The 25,506-nt window shown below is 45.9% G+C and overlaps 1 protein-coding gene and 1 long non-coding RNA gene across 3 annotated transcripts in view; one reads left to right on the top strand and one right to left on the bottom strand.

The window, feature by feature from the left end:
• LOC147706619 (uncharacterized) overlaps positions 1-25,506 on the bottom strand; it is a 187,018-nt gene that overhangs the window by 4,881 nt on the left and 156,631 nt on the right. The window lies entirely within an intron of this gene.
• LOC147706620 (uncharacterized) overlaps positions 1-25,506 on the top strand; it is a 189,918-nt gene that overhangs the window by 152,392 nt on the left and 12,020 nt on the right. For both annotated transcript variants that reach the window (XM_086933114.1, XM_086933113.1), the window contains one exon: positions 164-207. In XM_086933114.1, the coding sequence (XP_086789240.1) occupies positions 164-207 (44 nt within the window). The remainder of the gene's footprint in view (positions 1-163; positions 208-25,506) is intronic.

Genomic DNA, 25,506 nt, shown 5'->3' with positions numbered 1-25,506 from the left:
ATACAATACCACAATATATAAGAGAAACAATATTGCAAATAGAATGGAGGAAACAAACAAAATAAATGTCACAGAACAAAAGTCAGAGTAAGACAGTTCATCTCAATACAATCCAGCAACATATCTTCTGAACGTGTCCTAATACTGTTGCTTTTGTTTGCAGGCATTAAAGCATGGAGATCAGGCAATGTACGGCGACTTGCAAAAGTAAGCCATGGTAACCATGACCTTCTTGTTCTCATTGTCATATCTGCACCATCTTCTGCTGCAGACAGAAGCCATAAAAAGGATCAGCATTGCATGAATGGAAAGAAGGACAAAGGGGATTGTTCACTCTGAGGGGGCAGATATAATATTTTCAGCACAGTGTGCGAGAGCAACCATAGTATTATTTTGAAATTACCTGATACTTGTGTCTTCTCCTGCACTGGTTCCCTCAAAGCCTGCCTAGCGCAATGCACAACCTTTGCACCATGTTGCAGGGAGGTGTGCGTTCTGTCTAGGATAAGATGCATACTGGAACCTACTCTTTCAGTACAAAATTCTGGCCTAGATACGGACAGTTCAGGGAGTGCAGCAAGGCAAGTTGCTGAGCTGTGTTATCTGAACGGGAGAAAGCTGAACTGCACCAGAAAAGGCCTGATTACTGCGAAGACCTACTATACGGCATGCTCTGTCCTTTCATGTGTGGTGTTAGAAATTGGATTTCTGGGTGGCAGAATGACAGTCCTAGTCCGGGTAAGTTGATAGACACCATAAATTAATCTGTGCTCACCCCCTGGTAGCTTGGCACTGACCAGGCAGGCTTAATTTAAGAGACAAAGTGTAAAATAGGTCAAACACTTAAAACTGTGAAAACACCACAAAATCACTACACACAGGTTTAGAAAAAGAAAGTATGATTTCAAAAATGAAACAAGACCAAAATGACAAAAATATAAGTAGAAGTCAAGAGATGACTTTTTTTTAAAGATTAAATGTAAAAATAGTGCTTAGAAACAGTAAATGTTTAAAGAATTAATTGGTCTCGCTGGGCCGGGACAAAGTTAAGAGTTCAGGCCAACCGCGATGGATAGCGGTCCAGAAACACGGCCCGCTGAGCAAACATACTTTAATCCTGGTTGTAATCAACGACATGCGGGGTGAAGCCAAGCAATGCATCTTTGTCTATCCTGCAGGGAGAAGATTTGTTAGTGTTCTCAAATGAGAACATGGTGAGTCACTTGTTCTGAGTGCGAAGTGCCGGTTCCAAAGTGGTGGTATTGCAGCGGTTCCAATGTGGCAGTTCCGTTGGCGATGCAGCAGTTCCGAGTGCGATTGACCAGTTCCTTTTCCTGCAACAGCTGTGATTTGTAGGTTCTGCTCTTGCAGCAGAGGATGCGTCGGTTGCACTGGAGCAAGCCCTGGGGTTCACTTCCAGTGAACCAGGAGCAGGGTTAAAGACGTTGATGTCCCTGAGTCTTTGAAGACAGGAGGCTAGTTAATTAGCCCTTAGAACCACTCTGGTTTCAGTGATGAAGGTCTAATCAGACAGTTCAGCAGGCTGCAGAGAGGACAGCCTTCCAAAGCAGCAGAAAAATAGTGTGGCAGTCCATAGCACAGCAGTTCTTCTTGGCAAATTGGTTTCAGGTCCAGACGTATACTCTGTAGGATAAGAGGTTCGATACTTATACTTATACTCAATGTGCCTTTCAAGTGGGGGTGACTTCAACGAAGGGTCTTTGAAGTACTAACATTTCTTTTCTCTCTGCCCTGGATCCAGACTCACCACAGGGGGGTAAACAGCCTTTTGTGTGAGGACAGGGCCCAGCATATTCAGTAGTAAGAGTAGGGCAGTGCCCAGCTCCTCCCTCCCTTCCTCCAAGGAAGATGCATAGAGTCACACCCAACCTTCCTTTGTATGTGGCTGTCTAGAGTGAATACACAAAGTGAACTGTTGCCCAGTCAGTCATCGGAGACAGGCAGCAGACATCACATAGCTAAGAACAGGAAAATGCCCAACTTTCTAAAAGTAAAACACACAAGATGATGGACGGAATGTTGCACAATGGCAAAACATTCACCCCCAGTCACAGATCTGGGTTTAATCCATCGTTATTTTGCTCACCAGCCACCCCAGTTCAGACATGGCCATATGCAAATCAGTCTTGACCCTGTGCCTCATGGGAACAGTCCAGACCGAACTGCCAAGCCATGTCTTCCCTGGACCGGAATCAAGCATCCTAGGACCGGTTTCTGGCTATCAGTCGTCTTCAGCCAGGATAGCTTGACTCCAGTGGCTTAGTGAACACGGGAAAAGTGGCATTTTTAGAATGGTAACTACAAATCCAACTTTACCATTCAAGGGACAGAGCACAGAGCTCCGGCTGGGATGCACTGAATGCTATGTTAATCCTGTGGCCCAAGGTACCCCTGCGCCTAACCCACCCTGCCTAGTGAGATGAGTGGATCTTTCTGCCAAGTGGCGGCAATGGTTAGAGCCTGGACCCATCTTGCAAAATGGCAGCGGTCCATCATTAGCAATAGAGGCGATGAGAAATGGAATCCTTTCAGCTGCCCAGAAGGGTGGCCTGGGAGGCTGGTGGTGGGAGTATTTGACCCCATGGAGCTCCTCTGGTGCCCTATACACCCCGCCTGACTGCTGACCGAGACATGCTTTGGTGTCTATGTAGTGTGGGGGAGGCTGCAGGTGAAGTGTGCCAGTACTCATGGGCCGGACTGACTCTCCAGCAGATGTGGCATCTGTCAGATAGCGCAGGAGGCACCTGCTCTGAAGTGAGAGGCTGATCTCGCCTTCATATACCCCCTCTGCTGACATGGATGTCATAGCGGTCCTCGTCCTGCAGGTTTAACGGCTACTTGCTTATCAGAGGAAGCTGTGAGCTGAGCCCTTAGGAGTGATGGTGAGTTGGATGCTGACCGGTGGAGAGAGTCGGTAAGCATCCCTTGCATGGTGCTGTGCTGGAAGGAGCCCATTGAGAGGTTGTGAGGAGCTGGGGCCCAGGGAATGCTTTTCACTTTAAATGTTGGGACTTCACTGGAGATCAGATGGGCTAAGTTTTGCAAGTAGAACATACGGGAACTCCCCATCCCAGTGAACGGACCTTGGGGGTCTTGTCCTACTGCGGAAATGGTGCACGGGAATTAAGCCTTGCTCCTGCGCATTGGAATAATATACCCTATAGATTTGGCATAGGACTGAGGTCAGCAGGCCCCTATCGAGTATATTAAACTTAATTACTTTGTGTGCCAGCTAACTCAGAGGCCACTAGAAACTCCTTGTAAACAAGAAGGGAGTAGTTTCTGGCAACCGCATTAACATTACTTTGTTTACCTTTAGAATTGGAACACTCTCAGAATCGTGAAAACAACAGATACCAGTTTCACTCAGCTAATCGTGCATGCTTAGTTTCTTCAGAGTTACACTGAAAGAGTAGACGGGTCTTGGACTTGGCCCTTTTTGCAGGGTAATCCCTGAACTTTTTGCCTTCCTCCTGTATTTTGTCTGACCTGTTTTGGTTGGTTTTATGACTCTGGGCACTTTACCACTGCTGATCAGTGCTAAAGTGCATATGCTCACCCTATTGTAAATCGATGTATGAATTAGTGATTCCATGATTGGCTGGGATGGTTTACCTGTCAGACCCTAGTACAGTGCACCAGGAGTGCCCAGGGCTTGTAAACCAAATGCTGCTGGTGGGCTTGCAGCCCTGGTTGTGCCACCCACAGAAGCAGCCTTGTAAAATGTGTCTAAGGCCTGCCATTCCAGAGCCTGTGTGCAGTCCGGTACTGCCATGCTGATTGGGCAAGTGCACCCACTTGCCAGTCCCTAAACCTTCCCTTTTCTTCATGTCAGACACCCCTATGGTAGGCCCATGGGCAGGGTCCATTGTAAGTATAAGGTAGGACATGCCCTGGTGTGTGTGGCATGTTCTTATAGTAAATTACAGCCATTTTTGTTTTTCATTATTGCAAGGCTATCTGTTCTCCATAGGCCAGAATGGGCAGTTAGATGATTACATCCTATAATCCTAACTGACTCAGGGAGCATGGTGGAAATTTGAGTTTAGTATGCCTGGACTCAGAATGATCAATCAATCAATCAATCAGGGGTTGGTGAAGCGCGCTACACACTCGTGAGGGTCTCAAGGCGCTGAGGGGAGGGTAGGGCACCTCCAGGTCAGTCGAAGAGCCAGGTCTTGAGATCTCGTCTGAATGAGTGCAGGTTAGGAGAGCTCCGTATTCCTAATGGGAGAGAGTTCCAAGCTGTGGCAGCGGTGTAGGGGAAAGCTCTTCCTCCTGATCTGGCTCGGCGGATGCGGGGGACCTCTGTCAAGGCGTGGTCCGCTGAACGGAGGTTCCTTGTGGGTGCGTGGAAACTTATTCTGTCATTGAGAATGATAAAATGCATCTTTTAGTGAAGTTAATTTTAACCTTCTGTGTTTGAAAATACCACTTTTAGAAAGTAGGTATTTTCTTGTCTAAACTAACCAAGCCTGCCTCTGCTAGGTTGTGTATTCCTTGTCTGGAGTTTGAGTGACAGGGTTGGGGGATTCCAGGAGACAGGATGAGTCATCCCAGTGGTGAATAGAGAGATCTGCATCTAGATGGGAGGGATGTATTGTACCTGGGACCTGAATAGAACTGTGCTTTCCCTCCACATTGCCGGCTTCAACCCATGTGGTGCGTCTTATGTTTCTGCCCTGCACTGTGTAAGGAGAGGAGTCATGTCAACAGAGTGCTCCAGGGCTGTGCCTTCCCTCCACAATGCTGGCTCCACCTCCTGTGGTGCGTCTGATGTCTCTGCCCTGCACTTGAAAAAGAGAAAAGGAGTCATGTCAACAGAGTGCTCCAGGGCTGTGCTTTTCCTCCACAATGCTGGCTCCACCCTCTGTGGGACGTCTGATGTTTCTGCCCTGCACTGTGAAAGGAAAGAAGGGGTCATGTAAACAGAGTGCTCCAGAACTGGTTTGGACTAGGCAAAGGCCCCCTGCCCTCAGAGGACAAAGGATTTTGTGGAATAAGTATTGGGACCCTGATCCCAAGAAATTAGATCACTTTTGGACAAACAAGAAGAAACCTTTGCTGAGGATAGGAACCGGAAGAAACTGAGGAGAGACTATCCCTAAGCTGAAGTGCTGCTTAGAGGATTGCCCTGCAGTGGTTGCCTGACTGCCAAAGAGAGGAGTAAGGGACTTTGTGTACTTTCATCAACTTGTAAGGACCTCCAAGGGCTTGGAACAGAGCTTGCCTTCTGCTGAAATCTCAGGGACAACAGACTTCAACCCCCAGCTCCCCAGAGTTCTTTTGGAAGTGCCTGCTGGTGTTTTGGGCCTTCTGAGGGACTGCGTGTCGCAAGGAGCTGGAAGCACGACTCAAGAGGAAAAAGCGTGTCGCAGCTGCTGCCGTCGCATCTTGGATGTCGCCGCTGTAGCTGTCGTATTGCACCGCATCAAGAGAAGCGTCTCGCAACGAAGAGTAAGTGTGTCAGCGTCGCTGCTGCTGCCATCGCATCTTGGATGTCGCAGCTGTAGCTGTCGTATTGTACCGCATCAAAAAAAGCGCCTCGCACACACGAAGAAGCGCGCTGCCATCGGAGCTGCTGCCGTTGCATCTTAAATGTCACTGCTGTAGTTATCGCATTACGCGGAAGCGTCTCGAAACATCAGGGAAGAGTGTTGCAGCCAAAGCTGCTGTCGTCGCATCGCGGAACAAGGGTGTCGCCGCTGCAGCTGATGCATCGAATCGAGACTTCTCCTTCATCTGAGAAGTGTGCCGCATCTGGAAAATCTTCACTTCTTTATTTCTTTGCACCAGAACTTTGCCGCATTTCAATTGCTGCAACACTTTTGTTGTGGAAGCGCAACGCATCGTAAGGTACATTGACTCAAAGTGTTGCATCTTAAGAACTGAACAGAACTAAGCTAAAACTACCATTTCAAGTACAGTATTGTGGATTTTTGTCGTTTGTGGTCTTGTGTTAAGTATATAAAAAGAATACTTATTTTTGATATAAACCTTGTGAGGTGTCCATCTGTAGTGTTGTCACTTGATTACTGTATGTGTTCACAAATGCTTTACACACTGCCTCTGAGAGAAGCCTGTCTGCTCATGCCAAACTACCAAGGGGCTGAGCAGGGGTTATTTTAGGAGTGTACCCCTTTACCCTGACTACAGGCAAGGGTCCCTATTTGTCACAAGTACCTACCTGTGCCAACTAGAGACCCCCAAATCTAACAGCGGGCGTTTCAGTAAAAGGATTTATTGAACAGTCATATTTCTCGTGTAAGAGGCATGAGATGTTACAACCGTAAGACAGTATGCAAGATATATTATGTACAGCATAAGACAGTAGAAAGAAATAATACTGTGCTAGCATTATCTTTTAGCTATGACAAATATATTCATATACATAAATAACATAAGCTAAAAATGTGAGTATTCATAAGATGCTACTCTAACTAGTACTACCCCAGTGTACCTAACCTATGTGTAGTACAAGGTAAGAAGTAGGTGATGTATTCTATAGTATGGTATGCTATAGTCTGTGTGCTAAGTTTGTATGCCAAGTCTAGTATGCCAAGACTAGTATGCCAAGAGTCCCACAAGGTTCTAGTCAACTCCATACCTTGAGAATGAGAGAGGTGGGAATCTCTTTCCGGGTCTCGAACTCTAACACCCCGCAAAGGGAGTCAGAACTCTGGAAGCTGGATTCTCTACGAGCAGGGATGACAGCGTCTCTTGTCAGTGCGTCAGGCCGAGACAAGGCCTCCTCTAAAGTTGAGGTCTCCCCCTACTTGCTTGGGCAAGGGAAGGTATGTTTATACCTGGTAGATGCCTTGGAATGTTAGCATTGACGAAAAGTTGGGCAGAAGAAGACGTCAGGAATGAACCCTTAAGGAATAGCAGTTCATGCATAATAAATTAGTTTTTGGAGAAATCAATAATCCTGTGCCTATATAAGGGCAATGCGACTTGTGCCTATATAAGGACATGTTTAATTAAAACCTATATAAGGACACCTAAAGGGGAATACAATAATCCTTGCTCTGCGACACTCATTTGTCTGTGGGAGTGTGCAGTGTGTTTTTTTGTTTACTTTGGGATTTTGTGTTAATTGTTGAGATTGTTCTGGGTGGGGTGGGCTACAGGCCTCTCATGCCCACCTGCTAAGTAGATGTGTCTTTTTCTTGATATGAGGGCATATATTTGTGGGGACGGTGGTCATGTAGGGGGTGGAGGGGACCCGATGGGGTGTTGTTTATGTGTGGTTGTTAGGTTATTGTAGGAGGCACTTAATTTGAAGCACAAGCAGTGCAGTGCTAATATACTATGCCGAGGTCACGTAGATACTAAACACTTTAGTCAAGGCACTGGCTAATATGTCAGTGACCTCCAGACATTCCATAATAACCTAGAATGTCAATGGGCTGAACAATAAAGTCAAGCAAACCCTGGCTGTGACAGTCATCAGATGCTTAAAACCTGATGGAGACTTCCTTCAGGAGACCCACTTATTAGGGACCCACTGCTGTTTCATTGGTCAAGGGCATACTCTACATTGGTCCATGCTGGGTTTACCTCGGGCTCCTTGGAAGTGGCAATTTTGATCAGGAGATTGCCTCCCCTTCAGGTTCAGAATACCTGGATTGACTTCCATGGGACATACACCACGCTGCAGGGCCTATGGGGGAGGGGGTGGAATGATAATATACTTATCATTGCCCATCCAACCCCATGCTTGCAACAACCTACTTTAGACAAAAATACCACCATATTGCTAGAAAGAGGAATCTTCCCTTCATATTTTGGGAGAAGGTTTTAAGGATGTATGTCGTTACAGTGCATACTTTTACAATGCATTTTTTACACCGCAACATCCATTACAACGCATTCCATTACAACGCATGCCATTACAACGAATTCCTTGAAACTACCATTACAGCGCATTCCACTACAACGCATACTACATTTACAACGCATATCATTACAACGCATACCATTACATAGCATGTATGGTAAGTATTGGATAGTGTAGTGGTACAAATTACTATTCTAACTCCAGGGGGTGCAACAGTAGGGTAAGTAATGGATAGTGTAGGGGTAAAAATTACTATTCTAACTCCAGGGAGTGCAACAGTAGGGTAAGCATTGGATAGTGTAGGGGTAAAAATTACTATTCTAACTCCAGGGGGTGCAACAGTAGGGTAAGTGCTTGATAGTGTAGGTATGCGTTGTAATGGTATGCGTTGTAATGACTGCATTGTAATGACATGCGTTGTAGTGGTATGCGTTGTAGTGACATGCATTGTAATGGTTGCGTTGTAATGGCATGCATTGTAATGGATGTTGCGTTGTAAAAGTTTTGTTGTAAAGGTAGTGCGTTGTAAAAGTTGCGTTGTAAGTGTTTTTGCCCAGGTTTTAATGATGATGTAATGGCCCCTGAGGTGAACAACTCAGGTTCCGCCCCGGTTGCGTCTAGGGAGATCTAATTGTCCCATTTTGCGAACATGCTGGGTCTGTCAGATCTTTGGCACCGCCATTGTCTAGAAGATAGAGGGTACTCATATTTCTCTGGCACTCCCTGGGTGTATTTTTGATTAGACTATATCTGTGCCCCGGCAGGTGAAAATGGTAGGATTGAATGAGCTGATTCCCTTGCTAGGGGATTGTCAGATCATTCACTGCTCTGGATATCCCCAGATCAGCAGCCCTGCCATCCAAGACAGGGATGGAAGTTGAATGCCTGGAAACATTGGGATGAGGCATTATCACGAGAACTGCGAGTAGATACTTTGCTCTACTTTGTGAAAAATTAAAAGTATGTGGACTCCTCCATAATTCTTTGAGAGGCCTATCAAACGGTACTCGGGACGGGGCTCAGAAAATAATTGTACATAAGTGAAGGATGGACACAAGGGAGATTGAGGCAATTGAAGGTCAACTGGTGCACTTAGATTGGACTTCCGGGACTTTGTCTGACCCCCTGATTCTTAGGAGGATTGCTACCCTCTGCGCTGACTACTGTGCTCTGGCACATAGAGAAGTGGGAAACCAAATCCTGGCCACACAATACTGCCTTTATGTCTAGAAGATAAAATGGGTAAACTCCTGGCCTGGCTTAGCAAGCCAGAGGCTGAGGCCTGCCGAGTATAGTTGGGGAGTTTTGCCAGGTAATAAGAGGCCTTCAAGAGAACGCATCCCCTTGCCAAGGCCCAACAAATTGCGGATGATCTCAACAACGAGGTGTGGCCGGTCCTCCCTCTAGAAGATCGCGTGGCCTTCGATAAAGAAATCACACTCCCGGGAATACAGGCAGCTATAGCAAAACTAAGCTCTAGAAAAAAACCCGGGCCCAACTATCTCCAATCTGAATTCTTTACAAGAAACTCCAGGATACTTGGACCTCATCGCCTCAAAAGGTTTCTTGCGCCTCAAGAAGGTGGAGCCCTGTATCCGGACCTGCAACGAGCTATGATTGTGGTCATACACAAACCAAGGAGGCCAGAAATGAACTGTGGATCTTAATGCTGATTTCCTTGTTAAATATCGAGAAAACCCTTTGCCACAGATCTGGCCACCGGGCTCATTGGAGTTCTGTCTCCCTTGATCTATAGGGACCAATCGGGCTTTATCCCAAAGGGGTCTGATAGATATAGTCTGCACAGGCTGCATAATTGGCTGGCGGCAGTTCATCCCCAATTAAAACCCCATGTGTTCCATTCCAAAGATTCCAAAGAAGGCCCTTGATGCCATTCACTAACCGCTCCAGTCCCAGATCTTGGTGAGATTTGGTTTTGGCCCCAAATTCCGAGCCTGAATAGTGCCACTCTATCAAGAACCTGTAGCAATGGGGTCCTTTCCGCAGTTTCCCATTAGGAGCCGAATTAGACAGGGATGTCACCTGTCCCCCCTCCTGTTTGCCTTTACTGTGGAGTCTCTGGCCAGCCTGGTCTGGAGTCATGTAGGTACAAAGGGTTTGCCAGTTACTGAGACTACCTTGGAGGAGGGAAGGCTTTTGCTTTATGCAGATGATATTCTTTTGTTCCTCACCTAGCTGGTGGAGATGATCCCAATGGGTTTCCATTGGGATAAATCAGTTTTGTGCTCTATTGGTGGGGATCTAGACTTATCCACCCTTCCAGGTTCCAATATATTGGGATATGTATCATTCCTAACCGGGAGCGGTGCCTGTATCAAAATCTGTGGAGGGGAATAGCAGAGTTTCAAGCTGATGCTGAATGCTGGAGAGCGTTAGCGTTGATACTACTGGACAGAGCTGCCATTTTGAAAATGATTACCAACAAAATTCTTATATATCTTCCAAAATACTTATCACAAGATCCCAGATGAGTATTTTGTTAGAATTGATGGAGAGGTCAGAAAATTGTTATTGAACAGTTGGCGGCACCCGAGAATAGAACTGACATCCGAGCTTACAACTGGGCAGGCTAATTGATTGGTATCAATGACTGGGATTATACGTCCCAGGATTATCCCACATATGCCTTACAGAGGACTCTTTTCCAGACAAAGTCCTATTTGCATTATCTTTATGGCGGAAAGGGTGCTGGGCGGTTACTATCGGTGACTTAGATGGTGATAGAGGTGTGGAATAGGGCCACCAGATGTATTGCATGGGCGGAGAGAGTAACCTCGGAGTGGAATCAGGGAAATTGAGGGGCTTTGGAGTTTTGGACATCATTTGGATATCTAAGATCTCCTCGAGGACGGGGCCTTTATACCCTACTGTTCTCTTCAGCAGGATTATCTACTACTAACTACCCAATATTTCAATAACCTTGATGCTTGTTGTGCAGAAGGGCTGGTGTACTCGACCTGCCTGACTACTACCCCTTGGAGGGTAGGCTACTTCTGGGGGGAACTTTGTGAAAAGACAGTTTCCTTCATATACAACATGCTTCACAATAACATGCCTGACACCCTGAAAAAGTTGAAGGAACAGTGGGAGATTAAGGTGGGATAACTTGACAAAATAGACTGGTAGGCTACCCTAATGCACCCCAGAGAGGTGGCTATTGAATCTAGATTAAGGCTTGTAGTGTAGTTCCTATATTCCCAATAGGCTCTGCGCATTGAAATAACATAAACGGCAGTTTAGACGTAGCACTGAGGTTGACTAGGTCTCTACTGAATATGTTAGACTTAATTAGGTATGCCAGTTGGCTCAGAGGTCACTAGAAACTTTCTCGAATGAACAGGGAGGAGTTAACTTCCCTGATTAGACAAGAAGGGATTAGCTTCTGACAACCGCATAAACATGACAACTTTGCACCCTCCAGAATAAGGAGTATATCTCCAGAGTCGTGTGAAAACAATAGATAGCTATTTCACTCAGTCAATCGTGCATGCTTAGTTTCACCAGAGTGCAGAGAAATAGAGAGATGGGCGTTTTCAACAAAAGGTGTTATTTATTGAGCAGTCTTCTTTCTCATGCAAGAGAAGTGAATTGCCACAATTGTAATACTTATCATGAAGTAAAGTGCGTACAGTAAAAGGAGTATTATGAAATAATACTGTAAAAGTATTGATATGGTTTCTGAGCCATATGATACTTAAAATGGATAAAATATATACAGTACATACAAAGATAAAAGTTTGACTAAACGTAGTCAACTGGTGCTTCTAAAATACGCCTACCCCAGTGTACCTAACCTAAGCCGAGTACGTGGGAAGGAGTAAGGGAGTTGCAGTTTAGGTTAAGTTAGTTTTGCCAAGAATCTGAATCAAGAATTCTCTAAGGGTCTAATCAGCTCCGTACCTTGGTTTTAGAATGAAGGAGGTCTTGTATCTCGTTCTCAGGACTCGATCTCCCAGTAACCCGCAAGGGTGACTGGAAACACTGGAGCTGGATTTTCGCGGCAGGAGAAAAGACAGCGTCTTTCTCAGTGAGTCAAATGGGAGGGACGGCTTCCTTCGGCACTCGCATCAGCTGGGCTTTGGGTAAGTAGATAGCCACTCTGCTCCAAACCCTTGTGTGTTGCTTAAGGCAAATGCTGATATATTTATACCTGGAAGGTCCCTTGTTTGACGTAAGGTTGGACATAAGACGTCAATAAGAACTGTCACTAAGAACTGGCAGTTCTTTCAGGACTCGCAGGAGTTCTAGGACAAATCAAAACAAAAGCCGGGGGAATTCCCGGGTTGCTGGAGGTTTGGTTTGTTTAAAGAACTCGTTGTACTTTCTAGGCGTCTAAGGAAGTAGCCTTGCCGTATTTGTACTGCATTGGCTATGACTAAATATGGATATGATTCTTATGCCTTTATAAGGATATGATTTGTTATAACCACATAAGAGCATACATCGGGAATATTTAATTAAGGTCCTAGATACGTTCACAACAGGCTTAGACAACTTTAGTTTCTCCACCAGATTTACTACGACCACCTATGTAAAATGGAGAGACCGGAGTCCCTAGCCTGTCTGCGGTGTAGGGGGGTTGGGGGACCTTTCTCCACACACTTTGGGGCTGCCTTACCATACAACCCTATTGGCATGCAATACTGAGTGAGATAGGCAGTGCCTTGAGGGTAAATTTGCCATTTGAGCACATGTACGCTCACCTTGGCATAACGCAGTACAAAAGGGGGTGGTGATGGATGGAGCATCTGAACCAATCAAACACTCACACCCAGTCAACAGATCTGCGTTTAATCCATCACCGTTCTTTAGCCCACTCTGTCACCCCAGTTCAGACATGGCCATATGCAAAGCAGTCTGACCCTGTGCCTCATGGGAACAGTCCAGCCCAAACTGCCAAGCCATGCCTTTCCTGGACGGGATTCAAGCTTCCTAGGACTGGTTTCTCACATTACAGCCGTCTTCAGCCAGGCTTGCTTGAATCCACTGGCAAAGTGAGCAAGCGACTCACGTCTGAGCATACCCTGCCAACTTATGGCGAACAAAGCGGTATACAAGCGGGTGGTGATGTACGGAGCATCTGAACCAATCAAACACTCACACCCAGTCAACAGATCTGGGTTTAATCCATCACCGTTCTTTAGCCCACTCTGACACCCCAGTTCAGACATGGCCATATGCAAATCAGGCTGACCCTGTGCCTCATGGGAACAGTCCAGCCCGAACTGCCAAGCCATGCCTTCCCTGGACCGGATTCAAGCTTCCTAGGAAGTGTTTCTGGCATTACAGCCATCTTCAGCCAGGCTTGCTTGAATCCAGTGGCAAAGTGAGCAAGGGACTCACGTCTGAGCATACCCTGCCAACTTATGACAAACAAAGCAGTACAAAAGGGGGTGGTGATGGACGGAGCATCTGAACCAATCAAACACTCACACCCAGTCAACAGATCTGGGTTTAATCCATCACCGTTCTTTAGCCCACTCTGCCACCCCAGTTCAGACATGGCCATATGCAAATCAGTCTGACCCTGTGCCTCATGGGAACAGTCCAGCCCAAACTGCCAAACCATGCCTTCCCTGGACCGGATTCAAGCGTCCTAGGACCGGTTTCTGGCATTACAGCCGTCTTCAGCCAGGCTTGCTCGAATCCAGTGGCAAAGTGAGCAAGGGACTCACGTCTGAGCATACCCTGCCAACTTATGGCAAACAAAGCGGTACAAAAGGAGGTGGTGATGGACGGAGCATCTGAACCAATCAAACACTCACACCCAGTCAACAGATCTGGGTTTAATCCATCACCGTTCTTTAGCCCACTCTGCCACCCCAGTTCAGACATGGCCATATCCAAATCAGTCTGACCCTGTGCCTCATGGGAACAGTCCAGCCCGAACTGCCAAGCCATACCTTCCCTGGACCAGATTCAAGCTTCCTAGGACCGGTTTCTGGCATTACAGCCGTCTTCAGCCAAGCTTGCTTGAATACAGTGGAAAAGTGAGCAAGGGACTCACGTCTGAGCATACTCTGCCAACTTATGGCGAACAAAGCGGTACAAAAGGGGGTGGTGATGGACGGAGCATCTGAACCAATCAAACACTCGTACCCAGTCCAGAGATCTGGGTTTAATCCATCACCGTTCTTTAGCCCACTCTGCCATCCCAGTTCAGACATGGCCATATGCAAATCAGTCTGACCCTGTGCCTCATGGGAACAGTCTAGCCCGAACTGCCAAGACATGCCTTCCCTGGACCGGATTCAAGCTTCCCAGGACCGGTTTCTGGCATTACAGCCGTCTACAGCCAGGCTTGCTTGAATCCAGTGGCAAAGTGAGCAAGGGACTCATGTCTGAGCATACCCTGCCAACTTATGGCGAACAAAGCAGTACAAAAGGGTCTGGTGATGAACGGAGCATCTGAACCAATCAAACACTCACAACCAGTTAACAGATCTGGGTTTAATCCATCACCGTTCTTTAGCCCACTCTGCCACCGAAAACAGCTTTGTGAGAAGGAGCTACAGCCCATTCAAGGGCAAGTGTCAACTCCTCCCACAACTCTACATGCAGCCAGGTCTATTTAGCCTGGCTATGAGTCACACCTCAACCTCGCCCTTGTGTCTGTCTACTCTGAATGCACATCCCCAGCTCCTGTCACTCTCAACCCAGACAGTGAATACACAAACAGGCAGAGGCACACAGGATGGTTAAGTAAGAAAATGCTCACTTTCTAAAACTGGCATTTTCAAACTCACAATGTCAAAATCATCTTTACTGAAGATGTACTTTTAGATTCTGAGTTCACACAGCCTAAAATCCATTTCTCTATCTTGTCCCAATGGAAAATTATGCTTGTGATCATTCACAAAACAGCTCCTATGTTAACCTATGAGACAGATAGCCTAGCGATTCCTGAGGCGGAAAGCCGGAAATCATTTTTGAAAACACTTTAATCTTCTTTTATGCACAGTGATTTAAACTTTGCTACCACGATCTTGGTGATGTATTTGGCATAACTACGGACACCCACTCACCGCTCTCAGCCGATTAGGTGCTGACTGGTGGAGGGAGTCGGCAATTGCGAATGCCGCCATCTTGGGGGTGAATTCAGCTTGCTGACTAGTTGTCTCTGCCTCATAAACATAAATGACCACCTTGGCACATACGAGCAGTGGACGCGTGCTGCGGGCGGGTCACTGGTGCGCCAAAGGCAAGCCCGTCTGCGCCCGTCCGCGCCTGACCGAGTCCAGAGGCAGGAAACGCTGCCCAAACTATGAACACTCTGAGGATCATGGACCGCTTGAGGTATTCTGCCAAGACCTTGTGTGATATTAGAACCAGAAGCCTAATTAACCTTTTACCACACACATGTTGCTCAACTAAATTCCCTATAGGCGCGGTAGCATGTAGATCCTGCCCTTCCAAAGGAATTTGGATACTATTAGTCCTCACGACCCACAAATCATACCAGACTATGACTCCATCAGTACTAAGTAGATCTTATGCAATGTGCGGTCTCTAGCCAAACATTCCATTGAAATATGGGATATGATTTCTTCCCACTCCCCGAAGATCTTTTTGTTTTACAAAAACATGGCTCACGCAACTAATCATCCGTATATTAATATGGCAATCCCGGTAGCATATAAATTCATCCATCTAGATAGAATAGGAAAGACCGGAGGTGGCATTGCTATAGCCTTCAAGGATCATTTGAAGGTGCAATGGATTCCCACCTTGGGTAACGACAGACTGGAATTGGGTATCATCAAAATCACTATATCCCCTATGGATAGCTGGACTGGAGCGTTAATATATCGACCTCCAGGTCCGAGAGCCAATCTTTCCACCTCTCTTATTGATCAAATTGCCATGCAAGTTCTCATCTCCAACAAATTCATTCTGCTGGGAGATTTTAATTTCCATGGTGAAGATCTTGCCAATCCAGAAGTAAGCAAGATCGTTACCAGTCTTAGTTTATTCGGTCTTTCTCAAAGGGTGCAGGGTCCCACTCATCGGGCGGGCCACGCGCTTGATCTAATTTTCACTAATATGGATCACCTCAGCGTCTGCCCCCCATGCCCACTAACTTGGGCTGACCACTTCATGGTCATGTTCACTTACCAACCCCAAGTCACCCAGTTTTTCATTCAAAATAGGGAACGGAAGCAAAGGTATTTCATAGATCCTGGAATAAACTAACCCTGGAATCTTTTAATGAAGCTTCCATCCTCGTTCACAGGAGGGTGGATCGGACGATCTTGATGTATTAATAATACTCGAAGGCCCTCGATCTCACAATTCCCCAAAGCTTACATAGTGCGTCCCAGCCACATCACTCCACGAATAAAAAATAAAAAAATCAAAATGTAAGACCCTGTAGATATGCTGGAGATGTAGCAAGGATCCATTGGAGCGACAAACCTATAAAAGAGTCTTGGCGGGCTACCATAAGAGTATCAAAGTGGCCAGATGTACTTATATCAGGGGCCAAATTGACCAGGCTAGTAACTCCGCCAAAGCCGTTTTTAACATAGTTAAAGACTTTGTATCATGCCAAGCATGCAGGCCAATTCCGGAGGAATCACAAGAACTTTGCGATACTTTAGTGACCTATTTCCATGAAAGAATTATGTCAATCTATGCAAAACTTTCCAACTGGAGAATCCCAGAAACCGACCCCTCCAATTGGACAAGATGAACCTGAAATTCCATTAGTTAACATCTTGGATCAGTTCAAAGTAACCACTCTGGAAGAAGTCTCTAACCTACTATTGTCATCAAAATCCGGTTCGCCGGGCGATCTATGTCCCCCAAAAATTATGGCCCTTCTATCACCCAGTTGCGCCCCGGAAATCCTCAAAATCTTTAACAGTTCGATTCAATCAGGCATTATTCCCACTGCCTGGAAAGAGGCATATGTTAGGGCGATATTGAAGAAATCGATAGCTGATCCTCGGACGCTTAGCAATTATCGACCTTTATCTCTTTTACCTTTGTTGACCAAACAACTAGAAACCATCATAAACAGGCAGCTGAGCGCATTTCTTGAAACCAATAAAATCCTAGATCCTTCTCAGTTGGGATTTCGGCCATGCTTCAGCACTGAGACTGCCATTCTCGCAGTAACTGACTCGTCGAGGCAGGTGATAGATGCTGGGGGATCCACTGTTTTGATTTTGTTAGATCTCTTCGCAGCATTTGATACCATCTCTCATTCTATGCTTGCGGAGAGACTATGGGCCCGATTCACAGAACTAACTTAAGACAAAATCCTAAACTTACTACCATTTTGGTATTGACAGAAGGCACTTGCTAATTTTGGTATTCACAGAAGGCACTTACTCCTTTCGGTATTCACAGAAGTTAGGAGTCCTAAAGTAAGGCATTATGTACAAAAGCAACTAATGGAAAAATATGATTGCAGGAGGATGGAACTTGACTCTACTAAATCCTCGGTAGTAGCCCACTCGCTTGTATCTAATGAAATGGGCATGGAACCGTATCTCTTTTTAATGTACAGTCAACATGACTTGTTTAAGGCTCAATTTGTTGCATAATATTTTAGCTTACCCGTCTGGTTTTACTCTAACAATTGAGCAGAAGGGTGCCTGCGGCTGCGACAATAGGTCTCCGCAGGACACCCTTCATTTTGTATTATTTTGTTCTTTTTATAAAATTCTGCGTCGAAGATTTCTGGTGGACATCTTAAAGGAATCAAAAATTAACCATGCCAAATCTGCTTTACTATTTCTGCAAAGAGCAACTGAGGTGCGTACCTTGTGTGCTATTATGAGTTTTCTAAAAATTGTGATCAAATTAAGAAATACAAGGGGTTGTTGGTGGATGAATTGAGATGAAATGAAATTTGCTGCTCCCTTTTATGCCTAAAGTCTGTATATATTAACAACAAAATTCTTTTTAAACTCGTTTTTAATTCTGATGTTCAGTATGTTTTTATGTGGTTATGTAATAATGCATTTTTATGATGGTTTTTAACCATCGAAATAAATAAAGAACTGAACTGAACTGAACTGAGTAAGTGCCTTCTGTGAATACCAAAATGAGAAAGTGCCTTCTGTGAATACCAAAATGGTAGTAAGTTTAGGATTTTTTCTTAAGTTAGTTCTGTGAATCGGGCCCTTAATTCATATGGTATCTGAGGCTCAGCCTTGAAATGGCTCAGAAACTTTTTGTCTGATAGATTGCAAAGGATTATGCTAGGACCGTATCTCTCACAGAAATCTTGCTTGGCTAAGGGCGTCCCTCAGGGATCTTGCCTAAGTCCGACATTGATCAATATATATATTTATATATTGCTCCCCTAGCAAAAATTATCTGGATCTCATACGCTGATGATACTCAGCTGATGTTTCCAATCGGTATCGACTTGGAGGATGAGAAAACTCGAGTTGCAGCAGGTATGCTTGCAGTGTCAAACTGGATGACAGAGAACTACCTCCAATTGAATCCTAGCAAGACCAAGATTATGCTTATGGGTAAAGTGTCTACGATTTGGATTCACGAGTGGTGGCCGGGCCAGTTGGGAACGGCTCCCATTCCGACCCAAGCTGTAAAAATATCTTGGATTAAAACTGGATCCAACTCTATCTATGAAGAATAACGTGGCAGCCATTACTAGCTCCTGCTATTATAGACTATGCCTCCTACGCAGGATACTCCCCTACTTGACATGGATGTCATAGCGGTCCTCGTCCTGCAGGTTTAACGGCTACTTGCTTATCAGAGGAAGCTGTGAGCTGAGCCCTTAGGAGTGATGGTGAGTTGGATGCTGACCGGTGGAGAGAGTCAGTAAGCATCCCTTGCATGGTGCTGTGCTGGAAGGAGCCCATTGAGAGGTTGTGAGGAGCTGGGGCCCAGGGAATGCTTTTCACTTTAAATGTTGGGACTTCACTGGAGATCAGATGGGCTAAGTTTTGCAAGTAGAACATACGGGAACTCCCCATCCCAGTGAACGGACCTTGGGGGTCTTGTCCTACTGCGGAAATGGTGCACGGGAATTAAGCCTTGCTCCTGCGCATTGGAATAATATACCCTATAGATTTGGCATAGGACTGAGGTCAGCAGGCCCCTATCGAGTATATTAAACTTAATTACTTTGTGTGCCAGCTAACTCAGAGGCCACTAGAAACTCCTTGTAAACAAGAAGGGAGTAGTTTCTGGCAACCGCATTAACATTACTTTGTTTACCTTTAGAATTGGAACACTCTCAGAATCGTGAAAACAACAGATACCAGTTTCACTCAGCTAATCGTGCATGCTTAGTTTCTTCAGAGTTACACTGAAAGAGTAGACGGGTCTTGGACTTGGCCCTTTTTGCAGGGTAATCCCTGAACTTTTTGCCTTCCTCCTGTATTTTGTCTGACCTGTTTTGGTTGGATTTATGACTCTGGGCACTTTACCACTGCTGATCAGTGCTAAAGTGCATATGCTCACCCTATTGTAAATCGATGTATGAATTAGTGATTCCATGATTGGCTGGGATGGTTTACCTGTCAGACCCTAGTACAGTGCACCAGGAGTGCCCAGGGCTTGTAAACCAAATGCTGCTGGTGGGCTTGCAGCCCTGGTTGTGCCACCCACAGAAGCAGCCTTGTAAAATGTGTCTAAGGCCTGCCATTCCAGAGCCTGTGTGCAGTCCGGTACTGCCATGCTGATTGGGCAAGTGCACCCACTTGCCAGTCCCTAAACCTTCCCTTTTCTTCATGTCAGACACCCCTATGGTAGGCCCATGGGCAGGGTCCATTGTAAGTATAAGGTAGGACATGCCCTGGTGTGTGTGGCATGTTCTTATAGTAAATTACAGCCATTTTTGTTTTTCATTATTGCAAGGCTATCTGTTCTCCATAGGCCAGAATGGGCAGTTAGATGATTACATCCTATAATCCTAACTGACTCAGGGAGCATGGTGGAAATTTGAGTTTAGTATGCCTGGACTCAGAATGATCAATCAATCAATCAATCAGGGGTTGGTGAAGCGCGCTACACACTCGTGAGGGTCTCAAGGCGCTGAGGGGAGGGTAGGGCACCTCCAGGTCAGTCGAAGAGCCAGGTCTTGAGATCTCGTCTGAATGAGTGCAGGTTAGGAGAGCTCCGTATTCCTAATGGGAGAGAGTTCCAAGCTGTGGCAGCGGTGTAGGGGAAAGCTCTTCCTCCTGATCTGGCTCGGCGGATGCGGGGGACCTCTGTCAAGGCGTGGTCCGCTGAACGGAGGTTCCTTGTGGGTGCGTGGAAACTTATTCTGTCATTGAGAATGATAAAATGCATCTTTTAGTGAAGTTAATTTTAACCTTCTGTGTTTGAAAATACCACTTTTAGAAAGTAGGTATTTTCTTGTCTAAACTAACCAAGCCTGCCTCTGCTAGGTTGTGTATTCCTTGTCTGGAGTTTGAGTGACAGGGTTGGGGGATTCCAGGAGACAGGATGAGTCATCCCAGTGGTGAATAGAGAGATCTGCATCTAGATGGGAGGGATGTATTGTACCTGGGACCTGAATAGAACTGTGCTTTCCCTCCACATTGCCGGCTTCAACCCATGTGGTGCGTCTTATGTTTCTGCCCTGCACTGTGTAAGGAGAGGAGTCATGTCAACAGAGTGCTCCAGGGCTGTGCCTTCCCTCCACAATGCTGGCTCCACCTCCTGTGGTGCGTCTGATGTCTCTGCCCTGCACTTGAAAAAGAGAAAAGGAGTCATGTCAACAGAGTGCTCCAGGGCTGTGCTTTTCCTCCACAATGCTGGCTCCACCCTCTGTGGGACGTCTGATGTTTCTGCCCTGCACTGTGAAAGGAAAGAAGGGGTCATGTAAACAGAGTGCTCCAGAACTGGTTTGGACTAGGCAAAGGCCCCCTGCCCTCAGAGGACAAAGGATTTTGTGGAATAAGTATTGGGACCCTGATCCCAAGAAATTAGATCACTTTTGGACAAACAAGAAAAAACCTTTGCTGAGGATAGGAACCGGAAGAAACTGAGGAGAGACTATCCCTAAGCTGAAGTGCTACTTAGAGGATTGCCCTGCAGTGGTTGCCTGACTGCCAAAGAGAGGAGTAAGGGACTTTGTGTACTTTCATCAACTTGTAAGGACCTCCAAGGGCTTGGAACAGAGCTTGCCTTCTGCTGAAATCTCAGGGACAACAGACTTCAACCCCCAGCTCCCCAGAGTTCTTTTGGAAGTGCCTGCTGGTGTTTTGGGCCTTCTGAGGGACTGCGTGTCACAAGGAGCTGGAAGCACGACTCAAGAGGAAAAAGCGTGTCGCAGCTGCTGCCGTCGCATCTTGGATGTCGCCGCTGTAGCTGTCGTATTGCACCGCATCAAGAGAAGCGTCTCGCAACGAAGAGTAAGTGTGTCAGCGTCGCTGCTGCTGCCATCGCATCTTGGATGTCGCAGCTGTAGCTGTCGTATTGTACCGCATCAAAAAAAGCGCCTCGCACACACGAAGAAGCGCGCTGCCATCGGAGCTGCTGCCGTTGCATCTTAAATGTCACTGCTGTAGTTGTCGCATTACGCGGAAGCGTCTCGAAACATCAGGGAAGAGTGTTGCAGCCAAAGCTGCTGTCGTCGCATCGCGGAACAAGGGTGTCGCCGCTGCAGCGGACGCATCGAATCGAGACTTCTCCTTCATCTGAGAAGTGTGCCGCATCTGGAAAATCTTCACTTCTTTATTTCTTTGCACCAGAACTTTGCCGCATTTCAATTGCTGCAACACTTTTGTTGTGGAAGCGCAACGCATCGTAAGGTACATTGACTCAAAGTGTTGCATCTTAAGAACTGAACAGAACTAAGCTAAAACTACCATTTCAAGTACAGTATTGTGGATTTTTGTCGTTTGTGGTCTTGTGTTAAGTATATAAAAAGAATACTTATTTTTGATATAAACCTTGTGAGGTGTCCATCTGTAGTGTTGTCACTTGATTACTGTATGTGTTCACAAATGCTTTACACACTGCCTCTGAGAGAAGCCTGTCTGCTCATGCCAAACTACCAAGGGGCTGAGCAGGGGTTATTTTAGGAGTGTACCCCTTTACCCTGACTACAGGCAAGGGTCCCTATTTGTCACAAGTACCTACCTGTGCCAACTAGAGACCCCCAAATCTAACAGCGGGCGTTTCAGTAAAAGGATTTATTGAACAGTCATATTTCTCGTGTAAGAGGCATGAGATGTTACAACCGTAAGACAGTATGCAAGATATATTATGTACAGCATAAGACAGTAGAAAGAAATAATACTGTGCTAGCATTATCTTTTAGCTATGACAAATATATTCATATACATAAATAACATAAGCTAAAAATGTGAGTATTCATAAGATGCTACTCTAACTAGTACTACCCCAGTGTACCTAACCTATGTGTAGTACAAGGTAAGAAGTAGGTGATGTATTCTATAGTATGGTATGCTATAGTCTGTGTGCTAAGTTTGTATGCCAAGTCTAGTATGCCAAGACTAGTATGCCAAGAGTCCCACAAGGTTCTAGTCAACTCCATACCTTGAGAATGAGAGAGGTGGGAATCTCTTTCCGGGTCTCGAACTCTAACACCCCGCAAAGGGAGTCAGAACTCTGGAAGCTGGATTCTCTACGAGCAGGGATGACAGCGTCTCTTGTCAGTGCGTCAGGCCGAGACAAGGCCTCCTCTAAAGTTGAGGTCTCCCCCTACTTGCTTGGGCAAGGGAAGGTATGTTTATACCTGGTAGATGCCTTGGAATGTTAGCATTGACGAAAAGTTGGGCAGAAGAAGACGTCAGGAATGAACCCTTAAGGAATAGCAGTTCATGCATAATAAATTAGTTTTTGGAGAAATCAATAATCCTGTGCCTATATAAGGGCAATGCGACTTGTGCCTATATAAGGACATGTTTAATTAAAACCTATATAAGGACACCTAAAGGGGAATACAATAATCCTTGCTCTGCGACACTCATTTGTCTGTGGGAGTGTGCAGTGTGTTTTTTTGTTTACTTTGGGATTTTGTGTTAATTGTTGAGATTGTTCTGGGTGGGGTGGGCTACAGGCCTCTCATGCCCACCTGCTAAGTAGATGTGTCTTTTTCTTGATATGAGGGCATATATTTGTGGGGACGGTGGTCATGTAGGGGGTGGAGGGGATCCGATGGGGTGTTGTTTATGTGTGGTTGTTAGGTTATTGTAGGAGGCACTTAATTTGAAGCACAAGCAGTGCAGTGCTAATATACTATGCCGAGGTCACGTAGATACTAAACACTTTAGTCAAGGCACAGGCTAATATGTCAGTGACCTCCAGACATTCCATAATAACCTAGAATGTCAATGGGCTGAACAATAAAGTCAAGCAAACCCTGGCTGTGACAGTCATCAGATGCTTAAAACCTGATGGAGACTTCCTTCAGGAGACCCACTTATTAGGGACCCACTGCTGTTTCATTGGTCAAGGGCATACTCTACATTGGTCCATGCTGGGTTTACCTCGGGCTCCTTGGAAGTGGCAATTTTGATCAGGAGATTGCCTCCCCTTCAGGTTCAGGTTCAGAATACCTGGATTGACTTCCATGGGACATACACCACGCTGCAGGGCCTATGGGGGAGGGGGTGGAATGATAATATACTTATCATTGCCCATCCAACCCCATGCTTGCAACAACCTACTTTAGACAAAAATACCACCATATTGCTAGAAAGAGGAATCTTCCCTTCATATTTTGGGAGAAGGTTTTAAGGATGTATGTCGTTACAGTGCATACTTTTACAATGCATTTTTTACACCGCAACATCCATTACAACGCATTCCATTACAACGCATGCCATTACAACGAATTCCTTGAAACTACCATTACAGCGCATTCCACTACAACGCATACTACATTTACAACGCATATCATTACAACGCATACCATTACATAGCATGTATGGTAAGTATTGGATAGTGTAGTGGTACAAATTACTATTCTAACTCCAGGGGGTGCAACAGTAGGGTAAGTAATGGATAGTGTAGGGGTAAAAATTACTATTCTAACTCCAGGGTAAGTGCTTGATAGTGTAGGTATGCGTTGTAATGGTATGCGTTGTAATGACTGCATTGTAATGACATGCGTTGTAGTGGTATGCGTTGTAGTGACATGCATTGTAATGGTTGCGTTGTAATGGCATGCATTGTAATGGATGTTGCGTTGTAAAAGTTTTGTTGTAAAGGTAGTGCGTTGTAAAAGTTGCGTTGTAAGTGTTTTTGCCCAGGTTTTAATGATGATGTAATGGCCCCTGAGGTGAACAACTCAGGTTCCGCCCCGGTTGCGTCTAGGGAGATCTAATTGTCCCATTTTGCGAACATGCTGGGTCTGTCAGATCTTTGGCACCGCCATTGTCTAGAAGATAGAGGGTACTCATATTTCTCTGGCACTCCCTGGGTGTATTTTTGATTAGACTATATCTGTGCCCCGGCAGGTGAAAATGGTAGGATTGAATGAGCTGATTCCCTTGCTAGGGGATTGTCAGATCATTCACTGCTCTGGATATCCCCAGATCAGCAGCCCTGCCATCCAAGACAGGGATGGAAGTTGAATGCCTGGAAACATTGGGATGAGGCATTATCACGAGAACTGCGAGTAGATACTTTGCTCTACTTTGTGAAAAATTAAAAGTATGTGGACTCCTCCATAATTCTTTGAGAGGCCTATCAAACGGTACTCGGGACGGGGCTCAGAAAATAATTGTACATAAGTGAAGGATGGACACAAGGGAGATTGAGGCAATTGAAGGTCAACTGGTGCACTTAGATTGGACTTCCGGGACTTTGTCTGACCCCCTGATTCTTAGGAGGATTGCTACCCTCTGCGCTGACTACTGTGCTCTGGCACATAGAGAAGTGGGAAACCAAATCCTGGCCACACAATACTGCCTTTATGTCTAGAAGATAAAATGGGTAAACTCCTGGCCTGGCTTAGCAAGCCAGAGGCTGAGGCCTGCCGAGTATAGTTGGGGAGTTTTGCCAGGTAATAAGAGGCCTTCAAGAGAACGCATCCCCTTGCCAAGGCCCAACAAATTGCGGATGATCTCAACAACGAGGTGTGGCCGGTCCTCCCTCTAGAAGATCGCGTGGCCTTCGATAAAGAAATCACACTCCCGGGAATACAGGCAGCTATAGCAAAACTAAGCTCTAGAAAAAACCCCGGGCCCAACTATCTCCAATCTGAATTCTTTACAAGAAACTCCAGGATACTTGGACCTTATCGCCTCAAAAGGTTTCTTGCGCCTCAAGAAGGTGGAGCCCTGTATCCGGACCTGCAACGAGCTATGATTGTGGTCATACACAAACCAAGGAGGCCAGAAATGAACTGTGGATCTTAATGCTGATTTCCTTGTTAAATATCGAGAAAACCCTTTGCCACAGATCTGGCCACCGGGCTCATTGGAGTTCTGTCTCCCTTGATCTATAGGGACCAATCGGGCTTTATCCCAAAGGGGTCTGATAGATATAGTCTGCACAGGCTGCATAATTGGCTGGCGGCAGTTCATCCCCAATTAAAACCCCATGTGTTCCATTCCAAAGATTCCAAAGAAGGCCCTTGATGCCATTCACTAACCGCTCCAGTCCCAGATCTTGGTGAGATTTGGTTTTGGCCCCAAATTCCGAGCCTGAATAGTGCC

This window comes from Lissotriton vulgaris, chromosome 7 (assembly GCF_964263255.1).
Source record: "Lissotriton vulgaris chromosome 7, aLisVul1.2, whole genome shotgun sequence".
NCBI lineage: Eukaryota > Metazoa > Chordata > Amphibia > Caudata > Salamandridae > Lissotriton > Lissotriton vulgaris.
This window is presented reverse-complemented; position numbering and strand designations above follow the sequence as displayed.